Genomic DNA, 22601 nt, shown 5'->3' with positions numbered 1-22601 from the left:
GCTCACCACTCAGTGTCTAGTAGTTTGAAAAGTCGGAGTGGTAACCTTTATTTATTTTGAGGGGAAACCCAGGTGACTCACAGAGAGAGTTAAGAATGAGTCAAATAAAACCTTCGGAAAAGATGTCACACCCACCGATCCAATGCACTCCCCTGGATTGTTTGCAGACTGCAGAAAGAGAAAGTCCGAAAAAGGGAGAGATGCAAGTTTTACTGAATGAGACCGCATCTGCTGCCCTTTCTCATCTAATGTAAACATCTGTGGCTGGTTAGTGTTAGCCTCTGAGCTAAGTGCAGTCTGAGAAGGTCTGGCTCTTATATGTTGCGATAGCAAAGGCAAAGGGCAGCGGGGCGGGGAGGCGGGTGAAGTTGCTCGCCGTGTTCGGGCCCTGTGCCCATCTCAGAGCAGCAACAACCGACAGGCAGGTCTGGAAGGGAGATAAGGAAAGGTAGAGAGTGTTTTTGGAACTGAAAGTGATATAGACCAGAGCACTGGAGAACAGAAGGGAACTATCAGCGTGTTCGTGACAGGAATTGTTTATTTACGGGCTGAAAATATAATGGCGGTGTTTTGATTCTTGTTTAGCCTGCGGTGGGTAGTGGTGATCTTATGTTTGAGATATTTCTGTTGTCGGGCCATGGTTACAAGTTTGGCAGCAGGAAGAATCAGGACAGTTTTAGCTTTGCCTTCAGAAAGACACACTCTTATTCATGCACATTGTGTCAGCGCACAAAAGATGGTGCAACAAAGGATTTGGTATTTTCTAGTGGGGTGTGTTATTTTATTTTATTTTTTGCCACTTGTCATTCAGCCTTCATCTTACGTCCATGGTGCTAAAAAGGCCTGCGAAAGACCGAGAACAAAGCATCGCTTGAAAAAAGTAACTTCCTTTCGAACTTGGACCGTTATCAAAGCTTTCCTTCCAACAAGTGAAACCGTCTCACAGACAATTACAATTGAAATTGTTAACTGCACAAAAAATAGTAAATAGATTTGATTAATGAATATGTCTGGCTCTTTAAACGCTCTCAGGCCAAAGCCTCTGATGGTTGAAAAGAATGGCATGTGCAGCAATAATTGCTGAGACGGTGCCTTTAGAAGTTCACGCATTCAATGAGTATATGGAAATATCTTGGCCTCTTTCAGGTCCTTGTGCGCCTTTACTCAAGCCTCGTTCTGCTTGTGGATATCTCATGAAAAAAGGGGGTCACAAGTGGAGGTCGGAGTTCATGTCAGAGTTCACCTCAGATCCGCCGGTCATTCTTTGTGCAAGCAGATGTCAACCTTAGACCACATGATGGAAATGTAATGGAAGTTGTACACTTTTTGTAAAATGAGATCCCGTCACTTGCGCCCCTCTTCATTCTGTCACACAAATCTGCCACACTCATCACCAATGTTCTGTTGTCAAATCTCAACGTGCTCCTTTTAACGATGTCACTGAGAGGGGAATTCTGTGCCTCCACCGACCAAGCTTTGCTTGGTAAATTAATAGTGTTCTCATTAGTGTGATTGCGTTAGTTTACATTCCAGTCTCCCCCCCCCCCCCCCCCCCCCCCCCCCCCCCAGTCTCCGTGAAGAAATCACATGCTGTTTTGGAGTGAAGGGTAGACTGATGATTATCATGAATGCATTATTTCCATCAGGTCTTGTCTGCGCCTCTGATGCGATAAAAAGAAGTTCGTCCAAGCCACGTTTGCTACTGTAGTTCTCTGGCTGTTTGCCCAAGTAAAAGATTCAAACAGAAGCTGAGGAATTACTTTGGGGGATTCACCCTGCAATGCCTCTCCAAAGACGCTTTCATGAAACTCTACTGCTCCCACTAAGATATTGATTAAATTAACCTTGTGTTCTCCTTTTGAGCTCACATTAGCTCGTTTAGGTTGAAGCCATTAGATAGATCTTGTGATCCCTGGTAGGATATACGGACAGCATCTTGTGTCAGTGAGTCAACCAACACAGATGTTTAGCATTCAGTACACTGCAACAACAGTCTCGAATGTGTATGCGTGTGTGTATTTTGTCTTTTTGTATCTACTTCTTCTGGGAAGGTCTGAAATGTGAAAGGTTAGATACCCAAACCAGCTGAGCTAATGTCAAAAATGCAGCTCAAAAAGTCACCGTGGCACCCCCCCGTGTCTTTCTGTCAGTTTTGATGGACAAGGCCTGACCCTCTGTTGCTAGGTTTTCCCACGCACTCGTAATTGTTGGAGGCAGTCAGCTGAGACCACCAGTCAACCGTGGACTGCTTAGAGACAAAAGAGCAAAGGGGTGGAAAGAATACTGATATGTCGAGAAGGACTGACACTGATAGGCAGCGTGCACACATTTAAACAGTGGATTTTAACTGTGACTTAACGAGCAGTCCAGTCCAGATGTTAAATGGAATCAAAAAATGGATGAAAATCCAGCATGATAAGAACCGATGCGCTACTTTCGCATCTGGTCTTCCTTGTTCCAGTACTCTGTTTTGTAACAGTCGACAAGCACTTTTTACTCAAAGAATACAGCATTGGGTGTTTTGCAGTTTGTCAGGTCCCATTTCCTCTTTTTTGAGCATGAGGATTTATTTTGAACTGATATTTTCCAAAGAGAAATGGGAGCAATGTGCTGAATCACATCGTCGAACTGTCTCCCGCAAAGACTGAATTAATTGAGGCTGGGTTTCTATCCAATTATACTGAATGCGTGTGTGCATTTGGAAATACTCGTTATTGGTCATGCAGCTTGCTGGTAAGCCTCGCTCAATTTGGGAAGAACAAAAAAAAAAAAGATATTTGATCATAAATTTGCCCAAATCTGTGGACAAATACATATGCTGGGCTGGTTGATCTCTATCATCATTCCTGCACCTGCTTTTTGAGCATTATTTTATGCTGACTACTGGGCAGGCCAGTCTCGTAATTGCCTAGTAATTTACTAGCCTGCTCCTATGATTTACCGTAGAATTAATTATTCTCTGCAGAAGTACACCATGAGACCAAACAATTTACAATGTAAACACTATCATTGAGGCATTAAACGATCGGGACCTTAAAAAAACAGCAGCCACATGTTTACTCTTGACACTGTATTGAGTTTAACAAGACAAACCGAGGGGTTGGTGTAGGCTTGTGTCCAAAATTAGGACCTTTCTACACTCATTCATTTCTACACTCACGTCATTCTGAGTACAAGGCCTTGGGAACATCCCTCAGGGCTGGGTTTTTGAGTTCAGTCATTTAGTGTGCAACTTCGGCCGATGGGGATTGGCCCGGATCAAAACAGAGCTTTGAGTGCACCATTTTAATTCAATGTACACAGCAGTTTCCTGCTCTACACAAGCCTGAAGTGTTTTTTTTTTCTCCTGGAAATTGTTTGTTCACTCCCCCCACACCCCCAGCTTGCTGCATTTTCGTGCATCATAGTTAAAGGACAGTACTTGTTGCTTCTTTGTCTTATGTTCTAGGTGGTCTCAGTCCTTGGCTGGTTTGCCCAAGGAGAGGCGAGGTTCACACGAGACCCATAGTCAGTTGCTTTCTTTTGCACTCATGTGTAAATCATAATCAGGGCAGCTCGGGAAAGATGTAACAGCGAGTTAACTAGCCGCGTCGGTTCTGGCCTCCCTGTCACTTATGTAGCTTATTGTCGTTGACACGATGCTGTAGAGTTTCTGGAATCTACTCTGCAGCTATGTTCTTAGCCCTCATGAGCCCTGAGAGCTGCAATATAAATAGTCCTTTAAGACAGTGTTTTCCAACCATTATTGCGCCAAAGAACCTGTTTTATATAAGAAAAATCCCATGGCACACCACTGAACAAACATACTGAAATAAGGCTCACATCCGTTTAGTCCCAAAGTGACTTATGTAGTGTGAAATCTGGGCCTGTTTAACAGATCACAAAGCTTACGTACTCACAGGAAGCCATGACTTAGTCTGTTTTTTGAAAGGTAACAGGTGGATACACTAGTTTATTGTACCCGTTGCCATCTAATGGGAAAAAAATGAATGGCTCTCTGCCTTTCACTATACATTGCTGTCACAGATTAATGAACAAAGATATCTTTGTAATTAGTAAATAATGATTTTTGGACATAGTGAAATTAGGTCATTTCTCACAGCACATCAGGTGATCTCTCATGGCACTCGGGTGCCCCCTGGTCAGGAATCACTGCGTTAATAAGATAAGATAAGATAAGATAAGATAAGATAAGAAAACCTTGATTAGTCTCGCAATGGAGAAATTCCCAATTCACAGCAGCAAAGTTATGAAAGGAAGAAGTAGAACAACAAAATATAGGAGCTGCTGGAAAGGCAGCCACTCTCGCGGCGCCATTTTGAAGTCAAAATAACAAAAATAATACAATACAACACAACACATAGGACACAGACAGTCGTGCAATCTTCACCAATTTTCTGCACACACTTTGTTGTCTGAAGCAGTTATAGATGAAAGAGGAGAGGATCAAAGTGTCCTTTCTCCAGTGGATCAGAGACGTCATGCTGAAAATGTGCACACGTCTGCTACATGGTGCTCCATGAAGCTTCATCATCAGCACTATCTTCCGATTTGGTTAATTACACATTTATAAGGGGCACTTTAGGATTTGTTTCCAGCATGGCTGCCTTTGATAGTGTGTGTTCTGAAGTGAAAAGCTTTGCAGAGTTCTAAAACCGGAAGCCATCATTTTACGCTTTCGGAGACAAAACGTAAGGCCGTAGACAGTGCCATAATTTATGTTGAGAGGTCGGATAAGGAATCTGAAAGGGCTCGGGTGATGTTCAAATACATAGAGCAGTGATTCCTAACCTTTATTGACCCAAGGCACATATTTTAAGTTAGAAAAATCACGCGGCACACACCACCAAACAAAATTGTCACGAAAAGAGGATTCAGAAGTCAATTTCATACTTTTTGCCATCTAAGAGAAGATCATTTATTTGTTCTTTCTGTCACTATAAGTTGATGGCATAGATAGAGGGACAAAGATACATTCTTTGTAATTAATAAATCATTTTCTCTCCAATGAAGTGAAATTTGATCATTTCCCGCGGCACACCATTAGAGCTCTCTCGGCACACTAAGGTGCCCCGGCACACTGGTTGGGAATCACTGACATAGGGGGTCGTTTGTGGTTTCTTTCGCCGTCAGTCACTCGCGCTCTGATTTCCTTTGTTGTCTCTGAGCTCAATGGCCTGCCGGCAACCTGTGGCTGTCATTCCTCTTCGTGTTACAGTGTGGGAACTTTGCTGTGCTGGTGGATCTTCACGTTCTGCCCCTAGGCAGTCAAGAGGACGCCAGCTGGTTTACTACAAGACACATGGAGGTAGGGACACAATGAGAGGAGCGTGCGTGCGATTGAATGTGTGAGTGAATATATAGCTTCTGTACTGCTTTGTGGCTTGAAAAGAAAACACTAGCGTGGAATGTGAAATGACTGAGTTCTTTGAATCTATTCTTCTTGTGGGTGAGGGGTTTTTTTTGTTCAGCACCTAGTTTCTTCCAGACCTTGAGTAGTCCTGCAGCATGTTGCTAAATCTAATGAAATGTCCTTGTTTTGTAGGAAGTTACAACTCTGATTCGTGATGCTGTGGCTCAAAGAGTCGAGCGGTACTCAGAGTCCTTTCTAAGAGGAAGACAGCCAAAGAACAAAAAGGAGCTAGCACCTGCTACGGCTTTTACCGTGAAAGGTACTGCTAACCATTTTATAATCCACATTTCGATGATCTGTTGTCACATATTTGACATTGTGGATTATTTTTGCCTTTTGTGTTCATTATGACATCGGTCCCCAACATTTTTTGCAACACAAACAAGATTCATGAGCCATTTTAAATGTAAAACACCAAACACCCCCCCCCCCCACCAAAAAAAAAAAAAAAGAAAAACACCCCCCCCCCCCCCCCCCAACCGATTATAGAATTTACCTTTACACTGAATGGCGTTGTTGTAATTAGTGGGGTCCTGTGCTTTTTTCTCAAGAACAACCTGGTCCCATCTTGGATTTTTATTTTAAAAATCACTCCAAATGCTTGAACTTTAATGTCAGTGTTATTGAAAATTTTGAACCGTCAGAATTAGTGACGCCAAGGGGTGATGTCGCCCAAGGCGTGTGTTTGAGACTTTGACAGCGTATGAGAAGGACACTTCCATTAACAGTGTAAACATGGTTTCGTCAGAATTTGTGACCCCAACGGGCCACATTGTTTGAGCTGTTACTGTATTAAGTCTGCTGTCAGTCTTACAGTGCTTGCTCTCCTCTCAAATTTGCACACTTTTGCATAGTCTCCTCACTTTTATGTTTAAGATCTTCAAACAAATGAAAATATCAACTTGAGATAAAAATAAGCTAAAATATAAAATGCCCTTTAAAAATCAAATTGTCCGAGAACTCAAATGTTTGGGGATGGTAGTAGCTTATATGTAAGGACCTGACCGTTGTCACCTGAGGATCATGGTTAAAGTCCCTCTGCAGACCAAACCAGATGTTGCAAGAGGCTCGTGTGCCTCCAGACTAATGTTGAATTTGCCTTTGAGCAAGGTTTTGTGCCTCAATGGCACCCTCTAGCTCAAGAGATGCAGCACTCTTGGCGCACTCCTTGCATGCGTGTATGTGTGTGATCTGATTCTGTGCGCTGTGCAGCGCAAATATACAGCGGAGCCCAAATTTAATTTTCTTAGACACAAGCATAACCACAGCCATGGCCACAACCAAATCCAAGGGACACATCTAGTGAGTTGAAGTGTTGCAGGATATCCTTCCCCTGGGTAAGGTGTGAACAGACGCAGTTTTAGGTTACTGAAACTATGAGTCTTCTTCACAGAAATTTCGAATGATGACGACCACAGGCCCTGCAAAACAACAGCCACAAACAAACACACTCCGTTGTGTGAACAAGGGTAGTACCAACGTGCCAGCAGTGAAATATGCATGTCAAAATGACTAAGCTTCTTGAATTTATGCCAGAAAGTATGTAAGCAGTGGAACATTACTCCATACAAACACTATCTGCTTGTACCCCTCCTCAGAACATAAAAAAAGATCTCGCGACTCAAATGGGACTATGTAGTTCCTATGCTCTTGTCCCACTAAATGAGAGTAATGTCATTTTTGCCCCTTGTGAGAGAGGTGGCTGACGAGTAAAGCTAGAGACTGAGAAGTGAGCAGGCTGGCAGGAGCCATAAGGAGGGCAGGACAGACTATAGGCCGAGCCAATCTAACCCCAGGGTAGGTTTTAAGTATTGGGGTCATCTCCTCTGCAGACAGGTGAAATGCTAGCCTGCAAATCCTCTCACAGTGGTCCTTCCAGGTTGTCTGTTAGAAGCACTGGAACCCGGTGTTCTGCATTCATCTTTTTCATAACAGAAACCAATTATATCACATTTATTTGTGAGCACAACTGCTAGAATGACATACTAGAAGAGGTGCATGTACATTGTTAAATATAGAAAAAGTGTCAGGTGGAAATTACACAGTCTGCCAACAATAGGCCGATGGAGGTTGGTATTAAGGAGGGGGATTGTTGTTCTTGTAGCATTTGAGCTAATGCCAGCTATAAGGGCTGTGTAACAACTTCAGCTGTTGGCACTTCAAATAAGCCATCAGCAGCTTTTAAAATTCCAAGGACCTCCAGTGCATATGTTTCTGAGCTCATGATATTTGGAGGTAGATGACACGCTAAGAGAAAAAGAGCTGCATAAAATCAGTTTGAAAGTCGTCCATCGAAAACCCCCCGAAAAAAAACAAAAAAACAAAAGGAAACATTTTAAAGCAAGCAAAGATTTATCTACATTTTCTGTGGAACTTTATGAAATGGAACAATGTTCTTTCAGAGGAATGGCCCCCTTTGATAATTGTATTGAATGAGGTCCAAAACAGTGATCTCCATCTTAGGTTAAGATCTTGTTATGACTAAATATTAGTTTTATACCCATCTGAACAATAAAGTGACCTCCATTTATCATACCGTGGGGATTTTATTTTTTCCTTTGACTTGACTCTTTCTGAGTATGTAGCTAAACTGTAACAGATAATAGCCTGTCCATGTATTCAGAGAACATTACAGCTCCTTTTTAAAAAAAACTTTTTTTTTTTTTTACTCAGGCTACTTGACTCCATGATTAGCGCATAGTGATGTGATTTATTTATGTTTTAAGAGGGATGAACAGAGGGAACTTTTCCCACCAAAAAACTTGGCTCAGTACAACAAGAGTGAATAAGCAAGACTTTTCGAAGGCGAGAAAAATTAGATCTTGGGAGAGGCTGGCTATCTCCTTGATGCACTACAGTGAATACAAAAATGCGTCTTAAGTATTTGCATATTAAAAATGCATGAAAAATAGGGTCTCTTTCAAGTGAACATTACAGTCTTGTTATCTGATATGATACTGTATGTAAGGAAGCGAGTTACTGATTGTTTACTGTGATGGTAATAGTTTCATAGCCATCCTCAGGTAGATGCTGGACTGCCAAGCAAGGCTGTACGATGTTAGGAAAAGAATGATTTGCGATATGCCCGAAAATGACATCACAGTGTCAAAATATTAAAGGGCAGCTCCGACGGCCCATTTCGAGGTATTGATGGGGAAAAGGAGCAGTGTTGTCAAGTTTGATAAATATCTGATGCTCCCATCTTTGTGTCAAGTCGAAGCAAACTTCTGAATATCTGCCAAATATGTTCACAGAACGTCCTGTACCCAAGTTATGTAGCAGCCGCCTTTCTGCAATCAATTTACGGTCTGGATTAACAGGTTTACGCACACAGCTTCAATATCAGGTTTCCGCAGAGTTTGCTGATAATCTGATCATTTGAATCAGGTGCGTTGCAACAGGGGGGGAGATGGAAAACATGCAGGATCGCGGCCTTCCGGGGCTGGAATTGCCCACCCCTGCTTTAACCCTTTCAGGGACAGCGGTTACTCCAGTGGACAGCTTATCATATTATCAGGTTACAGCAGGCATGTCCAGCTCCGGTCCTGGAGGGCCACTGTCCTGCCTGTTTTCCAGCTCTCCTGGCTGCAACACACCTGATTCAGATGATCAGTTCATCAGTCAGCTCTGAAGCAGCATTAGAACGTTCCTGATCATTTGAATCAGGTGTGTTGCTCTTGGGAGAGCTGCAAAACAGGCAGGACAGTGGCCCTTGAGGACCGACTTTGGACACCCCTGGGTTACAGGGTGCATGAAAGGGTGAATACAACCAACACGTTTGGATTCAATTTGTTGTCTGGAATCGCGATTTCAACCAAAAAATGATCAATCGTTCAACCTTAATACTAAGTTCATTTACGCATCTTAACAAAGTTGATGCCATGTATTGCTTTCGAAAGGCCCACTCTACACATACTTAGCAAATCCGACTACTAACCGCAGAACCAGATGTCTTTCATCTGCTACTTTATATTGGATGACGTAGCAAAGGTGATCTTTCACCGTAAGGCCTCTTTGTACGTGTAACCTTAAGGTTGAGAAGTGTCTTTACCAGTGTTGGTGTAGGTGTGACAATAACTTTTGGTGGTACTCAAGAGTTCATTTCAGAACCATGGCAGAGCTGGGTACTTCTTCCTCTTCCTGCACAGGTGCCAGGGCTTAGAGGGGAGGGAACACCTGCCAGTCTCTTTCCCCATGGTCACTACAAGCTGGAAAGGCATTTTCCCAGGCTCCCCAGATGAATGGTCAGTAATAGCCGTGGGAGAGGGCTTTGCGAGTGCTGCACAGTGTACGACTGACTCCTCTTGGCAGCTCTGTGAAGGGGGCTTAAGGCAGCCTGACCATGGTCATTGTAGGAAAAGCACAAGTGTTGTTAGATTTCTTTACTCTTGGAAAATGTGTTACCAATGACCATTTCGCTCACACTGACGACAGAGGATTTGTTGTTGTTCTTTGTAAACACCCCCCCCCCCCCCCCAAAAAAAAGAACCCCCAAACATATCTTACATTGCATTTCAGGGCCAACATATCCCATTTTCTACAACAAACAAATGCAGCAAACTGTTCAATAACCCCACATTCTTTCTTTGTTGGAGGTCTGTTTTCTAAGGGAAAAGACTCAATTCTTCCAACTGTTTTCTTCTTTGTTTCTGCCTTAGCCACCGCAACTCTTTTCTATTTATGTGAGTGGCTGTAATATGAGGGATTTGTCTGTAAACAGAGAGTCACGCCAGTAGCAGATTTACCTGCTCTGGTCTATGTTACTGGGTGCATGGCAGTCTGGGATTAAGGCAAGGGTGAAACAGAGACCTGTGACGGGAACAAAGGAATTCCAAGGCCCAGGCTCAAAATGGACCTTGATCGGCGTCGGCGCTGCAACGAGTGTTCCCTTGTTCCTGCTCACCCTCCTGTCTCTGGCCCCTGCTGGGCAACCCCCTTCCTCTCAGGACTATGTGGTGTTGATGTGACTCTCAAAAGCTGGCTTGTATGCGTCTTGTCTTTCGAATAGAACAGTCTGACTCCACTGTTGACCACTCCTCAATGAATATTCACACGCACCATTCACTTTTATTTATTTATTTTTTTGCCACTTGCACTTTTGAGGCATCGCCTCTTCTAGTGACTGTTATCTTTCCAAGTTCAAGGTTTTCTCACGTTTTCTTCTCAACCTCATCCACGGGGTCAGCTGCAGTTTCTTCGCACATAACCACAATCCCTGCCGTAGCTGTCACACTACACTCTTTTCCCATATAATTAGGGCCTGAGCCTTAGCACGAATCACATTCATGTGACCGTTCACCACAACGTATCCGGGAGTACTGCACACACGCTGTTGAACTCAAGTGTTTTCTTGTTTTCTTTTTCTGTCCGTTACTTTAGGTCTGGAAAAAAAAATCCCTTTGTCATGTGCTCCCTGCAGCCTTGTGACTTTGCTTGTGGACAGGTGTCACTTCAGGGCAATGCACGAAATTGGTCCTGCGTTCTAAAGTCAGGAAATGGCAATGCAATATACTGTAGAAGCTACTCATAGTACGCTAGAACATGTTTTAGCCAAACATCGTCATTTTAAGTTCATCTCTTACTTTACAGTCTCATTATCATTTAGTCATCTATTGGCCCAAGTGTCAGCTCCTATTGAACACTTTTGGCTAAATCTTGTTCATTTATATTGACTATGGTTGTTGTGGTAAATAGCCAATTTGGATCCAGCAAGAGACGTTCTGATCCAACAAGAACTGACTCTGAGTTTTCAACTGTAACTTACTTTGCAAACTTCTTTGCATAAGCTGAATCTTCCTGTCTTACCTTGATAATATAAACTAACAAAATATAAACTCCTTTTGTTTCACAGAAACAGATTTGTTGTTTTTTACTTTTTTTTACACTGCAAAATACTCTCAATTACTTTGATCACATGTTTCATTATGGGCTGGCCTGAGCTACCATGCTGGGGCGTATTTTGTAACGGTGTCAAAGGGGTCACCCAAATGTTAAATTGAGCACTCGTGCAAATATTGATTCAGGTGCTCGTTGTGCAGGATGATAAGGCAGAGCGCTCTGCTCCAAACAGTTACACACAGGGTGATGTCCTTCCAGGAAAGCCCCCACTTACATGTGGGTAACTTCCTCATGTTCTCTCATCCTTCCCTCCGTCATTTCTCACTCGCTGTAAGCTCCAACCCTCCACCCACACTTGAGAACAGAGGGAGGGGGCCCACTTCAAAGCTGCGATGTCAAAGGAGCAGGATTCTTAGGTGCTGATGTCTGACTGTCTTGCTGATTCAACTCCTGTTCATCAAGGAGTCCGCGTGATTTTGTTTTCCCATGTCATGACTCGGGGTGTCACAAAAACACATTTGAATCATTGTAAAATCGGTTTTGAATTAAAGTGCATCTGTACACAAACTAATTAATCCACCTCATTATAACTACAACCGGCCTTTGTAATTCAGTGGTTTGATGTTTCTGATGATTTGTTGTTGTCTTTGAATTGAATTAACTTGAATAGTTTGGGATTGTGAGAGCTTGGACATGTTATCTGTTAATAAACATGAAAAAAGCTATGAATACACTTATTCGTCTTGAATAAATCCCTTTGAAGGAAATGCCACATTTAAATCACATCAAGTCAATTTTTTTATATAGCCCTTAATCACAGAAAAGTATTAAAGGGCTTCCCATGCCCGCAGTTGGAAAATATTAACGGCATCCCCTGATCTTACCCCCCTGGGGGGTGGGCGAAAAAAAACATTGTGTAGGGGCTGCAGATGGGAGAAAATTCCCCTTCTAGGAGGAACAGGCTGCAATGGATGCCAAGTGGGTAACATTTAACACATAAAATTATGCTACAGAATATTGATTGAAATAATGTGAAAGCCCATTCAATCTGATGAAGCGCTGTAGGAAGCCGCTTTCAATGAAACGGGTCCCCGCCCAGTTGGTCAATGCGGAAATGTCCATAGCGGCGCCTCCGAGGAGGTGGTCCGTCTCAGATCGGTCATTCGGTGCAGATTCCAAACAGCGACTTCCAATTCAGTCATCGTCACCTAGGCCTCTCCCCAAACCTGGTGGTGGTGGTGCTGGGGTGGGGGGCAGCAGTGACGGTAGAAGCGGCAGTCAAACAGGTCAACGAACCAAATGCAAAAATATATAACATATTTTCCGCACGATAAGGTGCACCGAAAAGTCTTTCATTTTCTGAAAAGCTCACAGCGCCTTAAAATCCGGTCATTACGGTAATATGTCGACCCCAAGATGACTCCTTGCTGGAGACATGCTTACATTGTTATAACTTGCTGTTGGTTCAGGGAACTGTTTCACTGCTTTATTAAATAAGTTTTTGTTGCAGCTTCGATAAAAGGAGAGCTATAGTGTTTTTTTTTTAAAAGGCACACTTTATTAAAGCGCTGTATAAATCAGCATGTATTGTATTGTATTGTATTTCATGGTTTTCACAGTCTCAATAAATACAGGTACGTCTTTGTCCATCTCCGTGCCTTCTCTTCTTCCGTTCAACTCGAGTGGCGTTCATGACCACCTCTGAAAAACGTAAATTAACGTTTCCTTCAATGAAACTACGAAAATTGAAAGTAACGCATCAAAACAGAAGATCAAGGGAGGAAATAAATTCTGTAGCAGGGCTATAGAATTTATTTTGTGATTTCCTCTTTTGTGAATACAGTACACAACAAAGGAATAAATAACAAACACTTCTGAGAGAATCCAGTCTCCTACATTTTACTGACATCTCAAGTCAAGTACAACTTTATTGTCAAATGTGCTGTATGTTACTGCACAGATGAAATTTCCTCCCTCTTAAACAGACAAGACAACATCTGATTGTTCTGTTGAAGCTACGCTCAAGGAAATGCCAAAATAAATTCTGTAGGGGGGCTATAGAATTTATTTTGTGATTTCCTCGCTTGATTTTCTGTTTTGATACATTATTTTCAATTTTCGTAGTTTCATTGAAGTAATCGTTAATTTACGTTTTTCGGAGGCGATCATGAACGCCTCTCGAGTCGAACGGAAGGATCATAGCTCCGTCTAGTTGATGCAGTGTAGATTGCGCCTTATAATCCAGTACGGCCAATATATGAAAAAAAAATTACAAAATAGGCCATTTATTGAAGGTGCGCCTCATAATCCAGTGCGCCTTTTAGTGCGGAAAATACGGTAAATACGTTTGTAGTCTGCCTGGTCATTCCAGAGCACTTGAGCTCGAAGATAAAAAAAACCTCTTGAACCTGCTTTTTGGCTCTCAGGATCACAAAAAGACGTGTTGTGAATGAATGTTTGGGGACAGAACCTTCAGTGTCCCACTAAGTCAACAAGATTAGAAGGTGCTCAGCCGTGTCATATATTAATCGATGAGTAACAAGACCTTGAGAGCGCATCTCAAGTGAACCAGAAGCCAACGTAAGTTGCCCTAGTATTGAAGTAATATGATCCAACATTCTCATCATTCAGTCTAGCTGCAGCATTTTGCACTAACTGCAGGCTTTTAATGCCAAATGTGGGAGGACCAGACAGTAATACGTTAAAATAATCGAGGCGCGACATAACGAACTTATGAGTTATGATTTCTGCATCATTAGTCGATAGAATGGAACAGATCTTTGCGATTAAGAAAAAAACAAACAAAACACAATGTGATTGATTTCTTTAATTATCATTTGGAAAGAGAGAGTCGAGTCAAATATAACACCGAGATTTTTTTCTAAATCGTTTTGGGTCATACCTTTAGTACTGTGGTTGTACTTTTATGAAGACTCAGAGTGTCTTTAACTCAATAGGTGCCACTGATGAGCAGGGCCAATGGTCAACATCGTCGTTTTATTGGGGTTAAGAAGCAAAAAACTGAAAGGCATCCAATCTCAGCAAGGCATGACTACAGAGTAAGCCTTCCAGGATGTGTTTTGAGAGTGATTGCCGCTACGTTTATACTACTGACAAGTTAATTCATGTTGTAAAATGATCTTCTTTCTACAAGAACATTGCATCATCCTCTCTCAAACTGAGTCGAACCTTATCTAATCGAATCATCCATCCATCCATCCATCCATTTTCTAATCCAGTTATCCTCACGAGGGTCGCGGGCATGCTGGAGCCGATCTCAGCTGTCTTTGGGCATTAGGCGGGGGACACCCTGAACTGGTTGCCAGCCAAGCGCATTTTCTCGACCCATAGGAAACATTTTACTGGTTTGTTTTGTCTCCAGTTCGACACGAGCAATCGTTCAAACATATTATTCACAGCACGTAGTTGCTTCCTTGCAAATAATCATGTTTTTCTTTTATCCGTTGGCATTGCTACTATGACCAACCTTTTGCCAAGTTTACGAACTTTCACCATCCACATTGGCTCTTAAGCATTTTTGAAGTAGTATTTAGTCCAGTATTTACGTATATGGCTAGTAGAATACGTGCCAACCAGATTTCACTGACTCAAGAGACACGCCATGTTTATTTACATTAAGTTTAGGAAACTCATAGCCAACACAAAGACCCTGAAAGTTAAGCATGATACCTATGCTATTTTCTGACTAGCATTCACATTGCTGTTGCCACCATCTCAGGGCATGTTGAACTTAAAATAATGTGTGCTCCGAGTCAGACTAATTGTTGGTGCAATTGTATCTTGCAGCACTTCAAAATATTTATGCCACTGACCCCACCCAAATTTGCCAACAGTCACTAGGGCAAGAGAAGGACAAATCCTGCCATTTGACGGGCGCTTTATGTAGATCATAAGATGTGCCCACATAGGTGTGTCACAAATGACCACTTACACCATACTTGGCTCAAAGCAGAGGACAAACCGTCAACTAAAAGAACCTTTAAAAATGCCACACCTCGTTTTATGATTAAACCACATAACAGCCACCCAATAAGTCGGAGCTGCAACAGGACCTGGCAGGAATGAGGGTGGTGACATGAAGGGTATGCTGAGACTGCGCTCAAATGAATCAGGACATGACCGAAACAAATGACGTTTGAGCCCGCCCCTTGCTTTTGCCCAAGTTTGAGGGCCTCTGTCTTACAGTATGTCCGTTTCATTTTATTACCCTCATCAGTCTCTTTTTCTTTTGGTTGTTAACTTTTCTTTCCTCTCATTGTCTTTCAAGGAAGTGGTGAAAGCTGGAGGGGTGTGCGCTTGTTTGTGTGTGTGCGTGTGTGTGTGGGTGTGTGTGTGTGGACTTGCAGTATTTGCCCTGTGACATATTATACCGTGGCAGGAGTCTCTCCAGACAAGTGGTTACGACATGATCTACCACATTGCTGGAAACATGGCTTGATGACTTGCTTACAGTTTGATTAAACCAGCATAATATTGTTGTGTGCAGGCTTTCAAAAGAATTAAACAACTCTATCGTTTCGTGAATCAAGTACAAATGAACCAGTCTATGCTCTGCATTTTTGTGTTCTTCACCACTGTGGGCTACAGTTGCCACAGACCGGGACCTCACATTGTCAAGAGGAGGCACCAGGAAACTGTTTGTGGGAGAAAAACATGAATGTAAGCTAAGCATGAGAGAACCTGGGCAGAGGGCCAAAAGCAACTCTGTGATGTGCAGAGCGTTATGAAGTTGGAGGAACAGCTGATGTCTCGGGCCACGCTGTTTCGCTGGTTCCCAACTCTGTGTCCAGACATCGCTGTCAAACTTGTCCTGGGAATTGGCAAATTCAAGCCACCAGGGAATGCGATGAGAATAGTCGTAGAACTCAACATAAAACGAATGGATTAAATGAAAGCTTATAAAAACATAGGAGGCCATAAATGTGCAAGGGAACTTGAGCTGGAATGGTCGCTGTTGCCTTTATGGGCAGGGAAACATTACAAAGATATATAAATCTGCATTCCGGCAGAATTGAGATCCAGAATGGTGAATAGGCGCCTGCTGATTTGCTATCTTATATCAGCTCCCCACCACCATCAAAAGCAAAAACTGAGAATGGCTGCATAAGGACTTCGACCAATACCCCAAGGGAAAACACAATTTAACATTTACTCTATGCCATTTATATTGCCAGTAAGATCATGTAATCATCTTATTAGTATTATTATTCAGCATCATCTATTCAACCACTGCTGTAAAAATGGATATAAAGGTGCCATTCCCTTGTTTTATTGTAGCCCCCACCTTGACGCCCCAGCTGTTTTTCGGGCACGGTAATAGCGCTTACTCAGCAGGTCATAATTTAGTTTGGTGGGATAATGAATGCAAGACCGAGAAAGGATAAAATACAGCTCAGTCATTTTACAGGAATATTTTGATTTCCAAATCACCCACATTGCTTGACAATTCATCATTGAACTATGGTTCCTATCCATTTTCAGTTCAAGTGCATTTTTGTTTGTTATCAGTTCACACAATTGCACATTCAGTGTTACAATTATCTTTCTCGACATGTCTTTGAAAGATGTTGTGGGGGGATTTTATCTTAATTAAGGAAGGAAATATTATTCTGTCTGTGGGGGATCATATTTTATGTTCATAACTCTTGACTGAGCTGTCCAAATTGAGTTTGGCCCCCAGGCATAAGTTGTCCTAAAACTTCTAAGGGATCAGAAACATTCCAGTAAGGAGAAGCTTGACATGTGTTCTCGACTGTCTCATGGGGAAAACAAAAACCTATTCAACAGCAATTACTCTTTTCTGTCTAATGGTGGACTGAGTTGTTAAATCTACTTTATTGTTGTTGTTTGCTTATCCCTTTGAATCAGGGATGTTTCATTGTGTCACCAGATAAGCTATGACTGTGATTAGTACCACAGTTACTATCAGTAAAGTTAACTCTGAAAATAGCGAAGTTTTTTTTCCAATTGCACACTCTCATTCCCAATTCAAATCTAAATGACTTTTCATGAAAATGTGGAGGCTTGTCATTTTAAAATGACGTTTGCGGAGGAAACAAGATGAGTAGGGTCGAGCTGTCAGGAAATGTGCAAAATAGAAATGCCATTGTTTATTATTCCCTGGTATTGTTAAACAGCTATACTGAGTCATTATGAATAAAGCGAAAGGATAAAGCTGCCATTTATCACTAGACAGTGGATGTAACTGTACGCCTGTGGCAGTTTTATGGCTCGCTATCTGTGTAATTGCTCACCGTGATGCACAGAATCACAGATGGCTTTTTTTCCCCCTTTTTTGAAGATGATAATTAGAGGGTTTGTGCTGCAATTCAGATCAGATAAAAAAGAAAACGGGAAATAGTCAAACATGCATCTTCACGCTTTCCTGTTCTGGCTTGGCTGCTGTCAAACAGATTCATGCTCAACACCACAAGGGCCTCTTTTTTTTTGACTGAGGATCAAATGTAGTTATTTATTTATTGCTAATAGTGAAGGCTTGTTTCCAGTGACTTATATGGTTGAGAGGAAAGAAACCCGCTTTCTGAGACTAAGACAACTGTCTTTGACCCCAAGATACAAAACGTATCGAGCCTTATAGGTGAAGTCAAGCGAAACATTTTCTTAAAAATGACTGTACCGGTACATGTTCTATGTGGCCCGACGAGTCTAAAAACGGAATATTTGCGGAATATGAACTAAGCAGAACCTAACCAGTTTTTTTAAATACATCTCAAGTGGCGGCCGCTTTGCCACTTGCTTTCAACTGAAAATGACATTACGTTTAATCAGGGCCCAGGTAACTAGTAATCACCTCTCGCCTTGCAAACCTCAAAAAAAGCAGATGAGCCATGAGTGATTGTGACTTCTCCTTGAAGGCTGAATGCTTTCCAAAAAACACACCTTTCATTTAAAGTTAAATGCCACAGTGTTGATTTTCAACTGTAGTCCATCCCCACATGCACTATGTGTGTGTGTGTGTGTATATGTATGTCGATCTCTCTCTCTCTCATATATATGATATATCTGCCGCCCTGTAGTTGAGTGGTTAGCACGTCGACTACACAGTGCAGAGGTACCGGGTTCAATTCCAGCTCCGGCCTCCCTGTGTAGAGCTTGCATGTTCTCCCTGTGCTTACTTGGGTTTTCTCCGGCTCCTCCGGTTTCCTCCCACATTCCAAAAAACATGCATCGTAGGTTGATTGAACACTCCAAATTGTCCCGAGGTGTGAGCGTGAGCGTGAGCGTGAGCGTGAGCGTGAGCGTGGATGGTTGTTCGTTTCTGTGTGCCCTGCGATTGGCTGGCAACCGGTTCAGGGTGTCCCCCGCCTGCTGCCCGATGACGGCTGGGATAGGCTCCAGCACCCCCGTGACCCTATTGAGGATAAAGCCGTTGGGAAAATGGATGAATGAATGAATATATATATATATATATATCTACTGTATCTTCCAAGGCATTTCAAATGGCCATCATACTATTCGCTGAGGATATTTACTATGCACGGACTGTCCCATGAGTCGCTGTCCCTCGTGACGAGCGAGGGTAGATTGTGCTTGATTAAATATACAAACACAAAGGAGGAAAGACAGGACAAGGAAGTAAAACTCACTGAACTTCCTCAAGTACTTTGGCTTTCCCGTGAGATGAGCCGGCTCACTTGGCTATTCAGAACTGTTGACTAGTTTACAAAGAAGGACTGTATCGCGCGTTAGCTGGGCCCTTGCATTTAGTCAACAAATTCCTACCACATTAGGAAACAGGCCACTGTGTCTACCCAGCACATCTTACATACCATGAGGACCATTCCATGAAAAATAAAGCTGAGGCCCTGGAAAAGGTTTCTAAGATCATGCCTACCGCTGAGGTCATTTTATAGGAAAACAAAAGCTTTCAGTCATTATTTGAGAATGGTTCTGGGCTGCGGGGTGGTTATTGATGGGGTGGAATGATCCCCGAAAATAATTTAGAAGTGGAGTGGTGAAGATCACTGCATGCATTGATTTTAGACCATCTTTATCTTGTCTAATGCACTTTTGCTTGAACAATAATTTCTAGCCTAACGGAAGCGGTTTTATGCCTTTATCAAATTGAGTAAATGTTGTTGACCAAGTTATGGGTAACAAATGAAGGTAAAAATATATAAATGTGATCTGAAGTGATTACAATTTTTAGTTAGGGGTTGGGCCATTTTGGGACCTGAGCAGCTGCAATACGGCTATTGCTATATGTTGTTTCTGCAAGTCTCAAAGGGGAAAAGGACATCCCTTCGTTTGTGTTCAGTTCTGGAGGCTGAGTTTCATTGGAGGAAGAATTCATACATTCATTCATGTTCTGAACTGCTTATTCTATTCAGTCAAGCAGTTATGTCCAGTCAACCGCAGATAATGTACTGCATCGTAAACGCCACAGGTTTTCCATATTTACTCCATCTGTCGGAAGAAACCCTCTGACTCACGTTGAAATTCATCCTTGTTTTGTTTTTTTCTTTGTAGGGAAAAATTTCAACCTCATCGCCAATTTTCTAAAGCGCCACTCCAACCTTCGATGTATCGTCAAGCCGCACCATGGTGGTATGTGACCTATTTGTTTTCAAATCTATTTCCACTGAATCAGAAATGGAGTTTTCAATGACTCATGTTGAGCCAAATTTCCCACAGAAAGACCAAAGCCATTTGGACTCTCCATGTTGATGTTTCTCCCCCTCACTTATTTTTATGTCTTGCCTCTACCTGCTCTGGGTGTTGTTGGGAACCAGCAGACATTAAGTGGTTCCCGTGAGAGGCCACTGTGAATCGGAGAGTGAGAGAAATTGTCTAGGAGTGCAGTTGAAATGTAGCTCCATGGCCCGTGTAGTTTCTGTGACCCTTAGCCACCTTTTCATGGGACCAACACAGTTCTCTTCCTGTCAGCAAAGTTAAAATCCGATCCCTCGGGGAGGAGATGTTAAGACAGTACTAACCTGCTGCACAATGAGATGATGGCTTTGTCAGCAGGTCTGTTACACATCAAATTAGTCAGTCTTCTGGGGTCAGAGGTTGTCGCACAATGATGTACCGGTACATTATTTTCAGGCCATTTAAAATATTTCCTCGGCCATTATATAAGTCTGTTCAGCCAATTGTACTGCAAGACAAGTAATGTGGCAGATATTTTTACATACAAAATATTTTGGCACATTTTAAATTCGCTGGTACTTGTTTAAAACAACCAGACTTGAGGTTGCTATTCTATTTAATGAAGGACATCAACATTTGTTACTTAAAACTCTAAGCAATAAATCTAATGCCGTTGTGGCAATGCAAATTTGTTTTAAATAATGGAAAGTAGCTCGAGAGCTAATATTTCATGCTCATCAAACTTTTCAGCTATGGACATACACTGTCACCTTCTATTTATTCTGAAGCAAAGTCACTGGTATGGTTTTGTCCCAACCACCACATTTCCTTCTGTCTGACATTGATTTATGATTAAAGCTGAGACCACAATATTTACTATTGTGATCTGTGTTATTACTTTGCTTGCCTGCAGAATTGCGTGTGTTTCCTGAGCGCTACGTTGTGTGTGCAAGCCGTCGAGAGGATGCCGCAATGCACTGTTCAAAACCAAGCCCAACCGCAGTGAGTGTTGTTTATACTATATTTCCTCCTCCAGGCGCCTGGCAGAAGATTCTGAAAAAGAAAGTGTTGCCAAGCGTTGCTCTCACTTTATATATGGTGGTCTTGACAGAGGCTGAGGTTGACAGAGATTTGGAGTCAGACTCTTTCAAAAAGTCCCTCCTGCCAATCACCTGAGCCGGAATTTTAGCCGAAAAAAAGGAATAATAATAATTCATTCATTCATTCATCTTCCGAACCGCTTGATTCTCACTAGGGTCGCGGGGGGTGCTGGAGCCTATCCCAGCTGACTCCGGGCAGTAGGCGGGGGACACCCTGAATCGGTTGCCAGCCAATCGCAGGGCACACAGAGACGAACAACCATCCACGCTCACACTCACACCTAGGGACAATTTAGAGTGTTCAATCAGCCTGCCACGCATGTTTTTGGAATGTGGGAGGAAACCGGAGCACCCGGAGAAAACCCACGCAGGCCCAGGGAGAACATGCAAACTCCACACAGGGAGGCCGGAGCTGGAATCGAACCCGGTACCTCTGCACTGTGAAGCCGACGTGCTAACCACTGGACTACCGGGCCGCAATAATAGTAATAATACTTAAAAATAATATATTTATTAATCAAAAACATCAACATTCCTGGGCAGAAAAATAAAAGGCTGCAACTAATTTCACTTGTTCTTTCTTTATTTTTATATCATATGGGTGGGTCTCAGAATATATGGTCCAATCGGACGGTCAAACGCTGACCCACTGCAAGAGTTATTATTTTCTTCTTTTCACAATCAATCACCTGATTTCACTGCTTACAATACTGCAGACATATTGCAGAGATCAAATAAATAACTTGACTGAGATTTCTGTTGTCGTTTGCATGTGAATGTATTTTGAGTGGTGAAAAATAGCCGGCGCGGCTACTTCCTCGTCTTGACATGACAACACCCCCATGGAATTAAGAGCCCTTCATACCCTTAAACTGCATCACTCGGGATGGGTACAAAAGACGGTGACCTTTCAATCACTGTTCGCGTATTTTGCAACGCGAACAGTGATCGTTTGTTGGTATCTACCGTGCCTCCAATGTAACGCTATTCAAATGATGGTCATTGTTCACCATTCAGTATTATTTTTAATTTGCGTGCTCAGTGCAATGGTGCCTTGGTACCTACTGCGCCAATCGGACACAATGGAGTAGACAGACGACATTCAACAATCTCAAATTCACTTTTGGACTGTCATATCTCATCCTTGCACCATACTTGATGAGAACCACGAATATAGTCACAGGTGCATACTCAAAGGAAAGCGGGAGTGACTACAGCGTAATCAAACGGTGTCATAGCTCGACCAGTTGAACGTTTCGCGTCTTGACCAAGGGCCACCACGCTGATCCTTTGATGCAAAAAGATGGTACATGACCTAATATTCCCTTGCAACAGGTCACTGCAATCGAATGATTTCACAAACAGGAGACGTTTACCCCAGTTGACATGGGTTTTGCCCTATTCCTTATGAATAAATCTTTCAAGGGCATTTTCAGCTTCGTTCACAGAGAGAGAAAGAATAGGATTGAGGTATACGAGCTCATCAAAGGCCACTTCAGGAGAGTACACGTTCTGTTCATAGCTGTGCGTTTTGCCTTTTATCCCGTTCGACTCAAGAGCACCAATGACCTCCAGCTGAAACCAAGCTTGGCAGCACATTTTGCTCTCGCATGCCT

The 22601-nt window shown here is 42.5% G+C and overlaps 1 protein-coding gene across 2 annotated transcripts in view; it reads left to right on the top strand.

The window, feature by feature from the left end:
* slx4ip (SLX4 interacting protein) overlaps positions 1–22601 on the top strand; it is a 34214-nt gene that overhangs the window by 3365 nt on the left and 8248 nt on the right. For both annotated transcript variants that reach the window (XM_086121661.1, XM_086121660.1), the window contains 4 exons: positions 5219–5308; positions 5546–5672; positions 19763–19840; positions 20799–20887. In XM_086121661.1, coding sequence (XP_085977787.1) covers positions 5219–5308; positions 5546–5672; positions 19763–19840; positions 20799–20887 — 384 coding nt within the window. The remainder of the gene's footprint in view (positions 1–5218; positions 5309–5545; positions 5673–19762; positions 19841–20798; positions 20888–22601) is intronic.

The sequence above is a fragment of the Hippocampus guttulatus genome, chromosome 10 (genome assembly GCF_054856545.1).
Source record: "Hippocampus guttulatus isolate MCC_2025c chromosome 10, RoL_Hgut_1.0, whole genome shotgun sequence".
NCBI classification, from domain to species: Eukaryota; Metazoa; Chordata; class Actinopteri; order Syngnathiformes; family Syngnathidae; genus Hippocampus; species Hippocampus guttulatus.
This window is presented reverse-complemented; position numbering and strand designations above follow the sequence as displayed.